The sequence below is a fragment of the Phalacrocorax aristotelis genome, chromosome 3, assembly GCF_949628215.1.
Source record: "Phalacrocorax aristotelis chromosome 3, bGulAri2.1, whole genome shotgun sequence".
Taxonomy (NCBI): domain Eukaryota; kingdom Metazoa; phylum Chordata; class Aves; order Suliformes; family Phalacrocoracidae; genus Phalacrocorax; species Phalacrocorax aristotelis.
The window spans coordinates 124,157,340-124,169,759 of NC_134278.1; the positions used below are offsets into that span (position 1 = coordinate 124,157,340).

The following is a 12,420-nucleotide window of genomic DNA, read 5'->3' on the forward strand; positions in this document are numbered from 1 at the left end:
TTTAGACCGCATGCTGTTTGTTGCTGCTTTAGAAATGCCCGTGGCAGCTGAGCACTGTCAAGTCTGCTGTGAGCAAGTCAATCTGTTTGCAACTGAAACCACAGCAGAATGAAATGGAGATGTGAGGAAAGGGTTCATTGCTGTTCAGATTCCAAAGCGGGTGCTCGATGGCACTGTTTCCAGATCCGAGGCAAATGGTTTATCCCCCCCTCCCTGCCTCAGCTGAGGCTGCTGATCAGTGTTATATGGTTTACCTCCAGTGCCTCTCTCCTTTTCTGAGTAAGTGTTCCCAGGCTGTCCCATTGGTCACATATCTTTTGGCATCTATCATTGACACTTGCAGCATCATGGTAGTCCAGTTCACTACGAAAGAGTGAAGACAAAAATCTCTGTGACTTTCTGAAAGACAGGAGCAGTTGTGTTGCCCACACTCTTCCACTGGCCCTCAGTAATTCTTCCCGTCTTTTTTGCAATATTTATTCTTCAGGTAAGCAAGTGTTGCAGTATAGACAGGTGTGATGTAGACATTCAGCATTTCAAGAAGCACAGCACAGGAACAGGATCAACCTCCTCTGCTGTGAGAAAAATCAAGTACCCACCTGTGACACCCAGGTACTAAAGACAACTAAGGTGTCTAACCATCTTTGTCCCAGCTGTCCCTGTGGCACAAGCAATTTGATCTCCTGAAGACCAGAATGCTTCAGTCTGGGGCTTTAGCACATTTCTGAAGATTGGTACAGTTTTAAATTAATTGGCCTGAAATATACATTTTGTTTTAAATAATCCTATGATTCTTTCCAGCCTCATATGCTCTGAAATTATTTAGCTGAGAAGCAGTCCTCAGGTTGTATTCAAAGCATAATCCCTCTCCCACAAGCCTGGCAATACTAATAGGGGCTGCCCAGATCTGGGGCACAAAGAACAATTTTCATCTTCCTCTCCCGGAACTCCTCACAGAGCTACACCCTAGAACTGGCTAGTTCAAAGTACAGGAATCTCTTCAGTGCACCCACAAAGAACATAGCAGTTAGCATTGCTTTTTCACCTGCTTAATAGGCTTACATTATCCTGTCAAAGCAGCTTACTGTTCTGCCTAAGACTGGAATAACTTTTTAAGGTTCTGTCCTGAGATTCTGCGCTAAGTTTGTCTCTGACTAAATTTTTGATCTCGGTGGCAGATAATCCCCTTGGTTCTGCTGCAGCTACCATGACCATAATAAAATACGAGTGTTTGGCTCTTTGGGAGCTCACTTTTAGTGGTGTATCATCATCCACTGAATTTAGCTCTTGGCTGCTCCTTGAGGACACTGCCCAGTATTAAACACTGCAGAGGTTGTGATTATGTGACAGCATGGCAATATGAAGCCAAGATTTACTTTAGGCTTGAACAAGACATTAAATGCAGACAGAATTTGTTCCCTTTTTTTGAACGTTATTCTCTAGGCAGTTGGCAAGAGGGATGTACAGATCACTTCCACTTAGAGAATCACAGAGGACAAAATGGGAGCAGAGGTAGCTTTCCACTATGAAGCTACACTGTAGACCAGGAGCAGCATTCGTGCGTCCTCCTCTAAGCTCAGTCAGAGCAATCAGGTTCGGGATAAGGTTGAGAAGGATGTGAACCATTCTGTTTAAAAGAGGCTTCAGATGTGCTGCAATCAATTGACTGTTGAAAGTGAAGAATGATAAAACAAGTAAAAATAAAATGCCATAACAATTTTTAAAAATACGAAAACCAACGCAAAATTGTGAAAGTAGAACTGTTAGATTATAAGGAGAAAGCTGCCAGCGAGCCATACAATACAAGAGCTCCTTAATGCAAAAACTTGTTTCCTCCTTTAGAGCAAGCCTTTTTGTTAGCCTTCAACGGCTGCAACAAAAACCATCTATTTGTTTAGAAATTTTAAGTCAGAAGCGTGGCGTTTTGGATGAAACAGGCTGAGATATATTTTGCTGCTGTGAGGTTTTGGCTGGAAGTTGGTTTTTTTATATTGTAGCATATTATTAGATGATGTTCCTGTGTGAGCTGTGAGGTCACTAAGTGGATGGGATATGAAGATTTGTATTCTGGTCTCCTTTCACATACCATATCTAATATACCAGAATATAGACAGGGTATTTTTCCAGATACTCTAGGTCACATCCCTGAGAGTACTGCAAATTTTATTTTTGCATCAATGGATCACTTATCTCCTTTTGTTGATTAGGATAAGGGCAGGTGTCCTTCCATGAAAGTGAGGGACTGATTGTACCAGCTCTGGTCAAAGTCCTGGAAGGTAATTGCAACGTTCCTCCACCAGCTCTGCCAGGGAGGTTCAGTCATTCCCCATAAGATCTCTGCTATCCTATTTCTTCGAGGGATATGTGCTGTGGACAAATAGGTAGGAGAATAAGATTATCAAAACAACTTTTAAAAAGGGCACCCGTGGGTCAAAAATCATAACTTAGATCACCAAGTGGCATTAGACAGTGTAGCTCCACTGCCTTTCTGGTCCTGCTGTAGTTTAATTCAAATAAGTGTATTACATGTGTGAAAGAACATTTTTCTACTCAAAGCAGAAGAGGAAAAAATAACAACTCATAGGAGATTATTTACTTGGAAATAAAACATGGGTTTACATTCCTTGTCCTATTAATTTTTGTATCTCTCTCAACATAGAAGCTGGGAAGAGACTAGATTTCACATTTTGTAAAATGAAGTTTTGCTTATCACGCATACAGAAAGAACGGCTGTATGTGTTACAGAGCTTCCAAGAAAACAGTAATTTCTATTTGTCTGGTTCTTTGAAATCTACAGCCTTTGGAATGTAAAAAAAATCATTAAGCTATTACTATTGGTCTTACAAGTAATTCAATCTTATCTGTAAAAAGTAAAAATTTGGTCAAATTTTTCCTGATCCAGAGAAGCACTGAAGTATGAGATCGCTTTAGGAACAGTGATAGTGTCACTAAAGTAACCTGCTGATCAACATGCTTTAGCACTGCTTCAGAACCAGGCTCATGTTAATCATGCACGTAAGCACAATTTGAGCCCAGGTTTCCAGGAGCAAACACACTCTCCAAATCAGTGTTACTGATAGTGGTCGTCTTGGCTGAAAATAAGTTACTATGCCAGAAGTGATGGATATGCAAGAAACTACATTCCAAAAATTTTATCTTGATGATTGAAAACATTGAAATGAGCACACAAGACCATAAATGAACATGGTGCTTCATATTCCTGTTCACTCAAGTTCTATTTAGCATTTGCTATGTCACAAATGGCAAATCCCATTGTAGAAATGCCTGACTTTTTTTCAGGTTTGTATATAGGTCTATTCAAGCCTTGTCATGCCTCATTGCCAAGGATTTCTAAGTCTATACAGACGGGAACACAGCAATCCTATAGGAGCACCCCGGCTGGAATCACCTACACACACACACACACACACACACACACACACACACACACACACACACACACACACACACACACACACACACACACACACACACACACACACACACACACACACACACACACACACACACACACACACACACACACACACACACAGACACAGACACACACACACAGACACACACACACACACACACACACACACACACACACAGACACACACACACACAGACACACACACACACACACAGACACACACACACACACACACACAGACACACACACACACACACAGACACAGACACAGACACACAGACACACACACACACACACAGACACAGACACACAGACACACACACACACACACAGACACAGACACACAGACACACACACACACACACAGACACAGACACACAGACACACACACACACACACAGACACACACACACACACACAGACACACACACACACAGACACACACACACACACACACACACACACACACACACACACACACACACACAGACACACACACACACACACACACACACACACACACACAGACACACACACACACACACACACACACACAGACACACACACACACACACACACAGACACACACACACACACACAGACACAGACACACACACACAGACACAGACACACACACACACACACACACACAGACACAGACACAGACACAGACACACACACACACACAGACACACACACACACACACAGACACACACACACACAGACACACACACACACACACAGACAGACACACACACACACAGACAGACACACACACACACACACACACACACACACACACACACACACACACACACACACACACACACACACACACACACACACACCCCCCCACACCCACCCACCCACCCCCCCCCTTTATCTAAACAGCACCAATCAACAAGCTTTTAGCAACTTTAACCTTAAGCACACAGTGGACCGAGCTGCTGCAGGACAGGAAACTGTAACTAGTAGAGTTCAAGGTCACACAGCAATTTCTCTCCTTTGGAACAGTAACATGAGGCAGCCAAGAGACTGACTGAAACAAAACATGAAGGTGTACTGACTTGGAATTTAGACACAGAGGATGATGATTTCTGTAAGGGCCTGATCCAGTGATGAAAAAAGACCCAAGAAAAAAATACCCACATTGAAATAGGCTTTAGATCAGGGCCAATGCACATTTCTTAGCATTCACACATTAGTCAATCCTTCTTTAAAAGTATGAACGGAGAAAGAAATTAGCGCTTTCCTCCATAATTTCATGTGTGAGGAATTATGTATAAATAATTAAAATCAATATTTAAATAGAAAGTGCCCATTTGGTTGCAGCTAATAATAAGACTTGATCTTTATGACCTTTCATTCAGTGTTCTCCAAGGGCATTAAGCCTAACTGAACTTCTGAGCCTCGGCGAAAAATCAGGCACTGATAGCCCCATTGTATGGAGAAGCAGAGAAGTCAAAAGTAGAGCATCTCTAAAGGCAGTGTGTTTTCAGCACCTTTGAAACCCAGGCCACAAATAACTTAACTTCACACAGCAAATTACTGAAACAACTGAGAAGAGACAATCCTAAAATAGACAGGATGCAGTGTCCGCTGGCCTCACCAAAGGTAAAGGACACAGGGTTCAAACTGCTGGTAAGCAGGTGCTGTGCTATGCATACTACATTCCCAAAGTTTCTCATCACTTGTAAAGCTGAAGCTGAATTAACTATTATTAGGTGTTTCAGAAATTTTCTTTAGTATAAAGAACAAATAACTCCACAACAGAGATAGAGGCATGACAGAAGGTGTTTCATAAGCTCCCACTCACTGAAATCTCTATTCTCTGTGTTTCTCAGACTTCTTTCACACTAACTAAAAACCAGTACTTACTCTAGCCACTGTGCTTTACCTTTTCACCTTTAAATAATCTTGAAAAATAGGATTTTTCTTCTAAAGCCATTTGAAACATACAATTACTCTAAGTGCTGCTGCTATCAGGTATGAACTACATTTTTAGATAACTCATTTTTCTAATTGTTAATGAATTGTTAATGAGTCATGGTCCTTCACAAAGTGAAAAGGGGGCATGTTTTTGACACTTGATTTTTTGAGTAGTAACTGTTTTGCCTATTCAGGAGGGTGAGAAACTCAAACTTGGAGAGCTGAAGCCAAGGGCAGGAATCTGAGAATTTTGATCTTGGCTCCTGTTTCGACCACTACTGCACATTTGTTCCTGTTGGCTTTACAGATTTATACTGTGGGTGAGCAATGGATTTAAGTATGTGCCAGATTGCTAAACTCAGGAGTAGCACCACTGATTTACAGTACAAAACCACTGCAATTAACTGCATAAGATTATAAAACCAAATGTGCTTAGCTTGGTGTACTCACCAAGATGACTTTACCAGAACAGGGACATCAGTACGTAAATCTACAGTCCTGCCAGTGTGGGCAGACCTGTGCTGAAAAGGCTGAGCTTCACACAGGTGAATTAACCTTCCCACAAACAAAAACAAGCTCCACTGATGGAGTTTAGCCAGAGTAACTGCATCAACACTCAGGACTTCTGCTGCCATACAGGTGTCTGTCAGTCAGGGGCCTTGACTTTTCTCATCCCTGACCTATATAGCTGATGTCAGCAATACAGATGTAGCCTAAATGTGTTGTAGAATTGTCCTCAGCTTTGGCTGAGTGTTATCTGGGCATAGTACGCTATGAGCAAGTGTTGGTCCTGTGGCCAAGTTGATGGAACTACAGGTGAAAATTCCTGCTCTCCTATAGGAGAGCTGGTGGGCTTGACTGCTTCTGTGACCCATATGGCCCACTGCCCTTTCTGTAAAATAGAGGCAATGGCACTTCCAAATATAATATGAAGAGATTGTGAAAATAAATATACTAGAGACAGTTAAATCTTCACAAAAGTCAGTGCATTACCCACTACTATAGAGATAATTTAGGGATGTGAAGCCTTTTGAAAGGACCAACATACTTGTGGGAAAATACTTGATTTTAAAGTGAAGATGCTTGATTGTAATTTGTGTAAGTGAAATTATTTTCTAAGCTAAACAACTCATAGCCAGTACCTCTCAGCAGACCATACGAACCGACAAACACATAGAGCATTCCCATCAACACACAATGGTCTCATCAGTAGAGCTAACGCTAAAAGATTACTGTTAAGACAATTTTAAAACATTTGTTTTCAAATAATTTTGGTCAGATTAATATCTATATTTGGTTGGGGGAGAGGGGTACATGAGGGAAAGGTCTCAGTGACCAGCTCAGATAATATACTTCTGAAGCTATCTCTGGAATTCTTACGTTGGTACCTATGACACTATCAAATTCATTGGAAAGAGTTTATCGCAAAGTTAAATGTCAGCAGCTGCAAGCCTTTAAATGGAACATACTTCAGCTCCTGGGCAATGGCAGCGATCTGTTCCACCCTGTCCTGGTGAGCAGCCAAATCGCTCTCAAAAGCTTCATGTTTCCTTAACATGGCGCGGACTTCTGTCAGAGAAGCAGATTCATAATCCTTCTGAAGTAAGATCTGCTCTTTGCCTGAAAGAGGAAATTAAAATATTAGTAATCTTCCCCTAATTTGTCGGTTAGAACAACTGCAAATTTAGTCAAATTTTTAAACTGAGGCATGGTGAAAATCACGTGTATGAGACAAAGTTCCACCCCCACTGAAATCAGTAGCAGATTGTCAGCGCAACAGTGTTAATTAGAAATACATATTTTTAAGGATCTCAGTAGTTCCTTGATTTTTGCATAGGCTGTTTATGCTGGCCTAAAATAGCGACTATTACGTTGCTTGAGAAACTGGCATAAAAATGGTATATTGGCAAAGACTGAGGCTTTAAACTGTTGATGTCTTTTGTAGAGTAGGCTTACAAAACCAATCACACTGCTATGCTCAGCTTCACTCTTACTAATGATCTGTTATTCTTTTTCATGTTTTGCCTTCAATACATTATTCATTTCAGCACTTCCAAAAAAAAAAGAAATTGAGAAGTGTGGCTGAATTTCAAGCAGAAAATGCCAGCCTATTTACAAAAGGCTAAAGAAGCAAAGAAGAAATCAGAAGCTGAAATATTACTTCTCAGTAGCTCCTGCATTGGACAAGACAGCCCCCATGACTGCAGGTCACCACATGGCATTACACAGCTCTGAATTCTAGAGCCAGAAGGGGCTATTGTTTCACTTGCTATGCACCAGCTTATGCGAAGTTTTCCCTGCACAAGAGCCATAACATGTTACCATGAGTAGTTTATGGGCAGAAAATAGACTCTTGGGGCTGATAAACACTGTAGTTTCCCTTCTAGTATCTGCTTGGCAGCCATTTACAGCTGTGTATCCTTCCAGCAACTGTGTTACGGGATGGACCCTGGTTTACTTTCACATTGTGAAAAGATTCTAGCTGGAAAAAGCCAGAAGCATGGCAGAAGCAGGAAGACTGCTATCAGGGCAAACAATAGGATAATAGAGGAGATCTATGTTTAATGGTCCCCAACAAAACTGTATGCTGGTGTATGGTTCTATAGCTGTTACAGCTACATGTAAGTTAGGTTAGCATTAAAAACCAGAACTATAAATGGGGTGTGATCCAGGGTATGGAACAAAGCAGAAATGAGTCCATCATCAAGTAGTTTATGTGGACTATTCAAAACATCGTAATGGCCAAATGATAATCAACTCAGAATAACTCTGTTAATAATTTCACACTTAACCAATGCTGTCACTGCATTCGTGTTGGGATTGCTGGTGTACAAACATATAGGAATGCATTAGTAGTAATAGCCTTTTTTCAAATGCTGAATATTCTTATTAAGTTTGACTCACTACCTCCAGAGTATGATTTTTACAGTTACGTTTCATTAGCAACACGCCTACACATTAGGATCATGACTATAGTCAACAAACCTGCAATTTTATCTGTTATTTGTTTAGGTTTCTAAAACTATCCAAACTACTTACGAATTAGTTTCTGGCAGGGAAATATTCAGCACTGACAGTTCAACCTTGAACATTAATACATTAAAAATCTTAAAAGCCATCTCTGCTCACCATATGCCCACTGTTCATGAGTGGAAGCCTTCTGCCTGAATTTCTCAGCCAAGTGTTCAAGTCTTTCCAGTCTCCGTATTTCATTCAGCAGCCACTCTTCATAGCCTTTCTCAGCTTGTTCAAGTCTCTGCCAAGCGCCAGCAATATCCTGTGAAGAGAATACATGGGAGACAGGGGATGAAACTACAATCTCTTTTTATCCAAATTTGCAGAATTCTGATTAATTCACAATTTTGCTCCAAAAGGAGAATTTTTTATATCCAGTTTTTGTAAAAATCACAGTATCATAGAAAATGTTGTCAGGTAGCTCAGGAAGCCTCGTAGTCCAGACACTTGCTCCTAGTAGCATGCCCTGTTCAGGTGGGTTCATGAAAGGAACCCCTATACAAATGACTTCCAAGCATAGCTATACATTTAGTGACTTCACGATATATTGCTTTTACCTCACATATAACCATGTGCACGTTCTTTTATGACATACCTATCTTTTATCAAAATAACAGTGCTTTTGCTCTCGAAGCTGACAATAGCAAAATTATTAGTGTCAAGAGGATTTGGTGCATATTTTATCTGGAATACAGTCCATTTCACTTTCTGTGGTGCACAAAGTTTTTTGACCTTCCTCGGAAACTGAAAGGCACAAGTAGAAAACTGAATTGACAGGCCCCTTATTTCCTGCGTACGGGGAGCGGACAGTGGTCCTTTTCAGAGAGTGCAATCATCTGTTTATCAAATCTGAGCAACCAAAACACAATGATAGAACAGAGTACAGAAACAGGTTTGCTATATTCCACAGGAAATATTTTGACCTACAGCCAACTCACAATACTTATCAGCACATGAGAATTCTTGGGACTGACTATTCTTATCTTCATAGACATAAGAAAAAACAAAATTTAGTTTTAAAAAGCAGGAAAAAAAGCAGAACCATATATTGAGCAATGCCTGTTTCTGTAAGTCTGATGACCAAAATGTCAGTGAAATCACTGCAAGTTTTGCTTAAATAAATTATATTTGTCCTCACTGATCGATAACACTCCCAAAGGAAGCTCTGTGTCATCTCACGTCTCAAGACAATTTGCTCTTGGGGAAAGCCTTTAAAGAGGCAGGAGCATGCCTAAGAGAAAGCAAGATACTAGAATGAAAGGGAACTTGTAAAAAGAGTGGTTTGATATTCATGAAATGCAACAAACTGAGGTTTCTGAGGATGACTTAAAATGGCATTTCAGTCCTTCATGTTGAAATTTTTGTGAGAATGTTGGTAAAAAGGAGAACGGAATATTGATGCTGCCTTTACTTACTGAAACCATTTTCCCCTCCGATGGCATGAAAGCTGGCCGATTGCTGATTCGCAGTTTTGTCTGCAGGGTGTTGAAATTGATCTCCAGCTGACATTTCTCTTGGACTTTGGGAGGTTTGTGTTTGCGGCGGTAGTCCCGGAAATCCTCTAATTTCTTCTGCATAGCCTGCATTGTTTTTTCTGGGGTCCTGTTTTCCAGCCAAGGAATTGTCCGGCGAATCCATTCTAAAAGCTTTCAAACCAACACAAACAATTGAAATAAAGACAATGGAAGAGCATCTAAAAAGAGATCATATTGAATGCACAAATCCTCATCAAGTTTGCTCCATTTTAATATTATTGACTTCAGTTGGTATCAGTGCCTTAATGGCAAGTAAGTACAAGATTTTCAAAGCTGAACAATACTTTTTTACTAATTTGCCCAGATATCCTAGGTATTTCTAGAAATACCCTGATTTTGAGAAAGATGAACACACATGTAAGGTCTCGCTAGCTAATTACTCAAAACCTGCATTACCTAAAATCATTTGCCACTTTCAAAAGTATTGGTGTTTATGTCTCACATAGTCATAGTTATGACATCAGGACAGACACCAGCCAAGTAACTCAGGTCATATAAAAATCTTCACTCAGAAGTCTGTTAGTGCCAATGTAGCACTACTGTCCTTGTGTCTGTGATGTCAGTATGTTTTTGCAGGTTATGCATTAAAGGCAAGGGTTCTCTCACTTGTGCACTACACATTTGTAGCCCTGACTCAACAAATTTGCAATTTACCAAGAAAGGACAGGAGAAGCACACTGTGCTTCTTCATTCATTTGATGCCCGTGATCACAGGTGCATTGTGAACACCCTGAGAGACCATGTCCGGGTGTGCTTTGTAGTACACAAAGCCAAGGGCTGGCTTGGAGTGACATGATCCTGTATGTTCCACATGTGGTCAAGGACAGTTATCTTTGGTGATTACAGAGACAGCAAGCCTGGCGCTGGGGCAAACCACTGACAGTCCTCAGAACACCCTTTCTGGCACATTAATGAGACTAAGTGACTTGCTGGACGTCACACAGGAAGTCTGTGGTAAAGGAGTCACATGAACCTTGATGTCTTGGGCAACTGAGCTTTGTACCCTACCACTGCAAGATTTACCCTTTTAATGTCCTCACTTTGCTATCTTGCAGACAGTGCATGAATCTTTCAGCTTTCAGTATTTCATAAACGTAATTATCACCACGTTACAAATAGAGCTGTTTTTACCTCACTTGCTAGTCTCTCATACTCTTCCATCAACCTCTCATTTTCCTGATTCACAGCAAGCACCTTACAGATCCGGTTAGCTGCAGTCTCAGCCTGTAAAACACAGCAAATAAACAGGACGTAGTCATTAACACATTCTGAGAAAGTTACAGGCTTGGAGAGGGAGAATGTGGCTGCTGCAAATAAAAATCACATTGGTTTATAATAGTTGATTTGTGCTCCTGGGTTACTTAGATATGCATTTACCCTCATCCTGTAGCCACAGATTCCAATGGCCTGAACAAGGCACAGACCAGCACAGAAGGCACCTTGTTGTGCAGTGAAGCCTTATTATACAAGGGAGAATTTCACACTGCCATTATAGTTGTCTAATAAATCCTTTCTTTTCAAAGACGACTTAGGCCATTCTTAAAGTTATCTTAATAGGGTAATTTTTTAAAATCACACCAAAATCATATTAGATCTGTTAGCCACACTGGAAAGACACCCCATGTGACTCGAGTCCCAGAGCACTCGATATGTGCACGTCATGTATGCATATACCCTTGAGAATACATGCAGCTCAACCACTGACAGCAAATCTTTTCATGCCTCCCGCCAAATTTATTTGTGAAGGCACTGTGTAGCTCTACCATATTTAAAATTTACATTAATAGTTTGACATAACAGATCTATACTTTCATAAATATGTGAGTGGAGTATATCTAATCAAACAAATATCTCCATAGACCGCTGTGTTACAGAGTGTGTGGAATCTCCCCTTTGCAAGAATAGCAAATCCTTCATACCCAGAAGCAAGAGGGCACAACAGCATAGCTGTGCTCTGATAAGGTGTAGGGGGCCTACCAGACAGGAAGGGAAATTAAATCCTGAGCATGAAGGAAAAAATATCAACTACTTTAAGGATTCTTTGGGTTGGGGTTTTTCTCCCCTCCCCCCCATAAATTGGGTTATGTCCATTTGTAGGCTAGAAATGTATGAAGCAGAACGGTGAGAGAATCCCATCCTGTATGACAGATCTGCTGCTGATGTTCTTGCCTCTCATACTAGTACTTTGATCCACAAAAAATTCCGTTGGCTTCAGTGGTAACCAGGCACAAATACCATGTTGGATGTCTTCTGTGCCCTTCTGCATCTTTAGTCATCTTTGAATATCTGGCCCTAATGTACTACTGCGCATGAGTAAGTCTAGAATAGTCTCAATCTCCAGAAGTCAAACATTCTTTTATGTAGCAAACGCATAAATGTTGATGTAGCAACAAACAACAACTCCATTTCACAGTATCTTCAAATACAGTTTTTCTGAAATAGTATTTATAATCACTGAATAAAGACCTAAAATTAGAAACAGGAGTGTCCATTGGAATTAAAGT

The 12,420-nt window shown here is 40.7% G+C and overlaps 1 protein-coding gene across 4 annotated transcripts in view; it reads right to left on the reverse strand.

Moving 5' to 3' along the window:
- The window catches only part of ACTN2 (actinin alpha 2), a 70,201-nt gene that overhangs the window by 15,120 nt on the left and 42,661 nt on the right, over positions 1-12,420 (reverse strand). For all 4 annotated transcript variants that reach the window (XM_075089426.1, XM_075089428.1, XM_075089429.1 and 1 more), the window contains 5 exons: positions 11,048-11,140; positions 9,797-10,027; positions 8,496-8,643; positions 6,836-6,986; positions 255-363 (listed from right to left, as the gene is read on the reverse strand). In XM_075089426.1, coding sequence (XP_074945527.1) covers positions 255-363; positions 6,836-6,986; positions 8,496-8,643; positions 9,797-10,027; positions 11,048-11,140 — 732 coding nt within the window. The remainder of the gene's footprint in view (positions 1-254; positions 364-6,835; positions 6,987-8,495; positions 8,644-9,796; positions 10,028-11,047; positions 11,141-12,420) is intronic.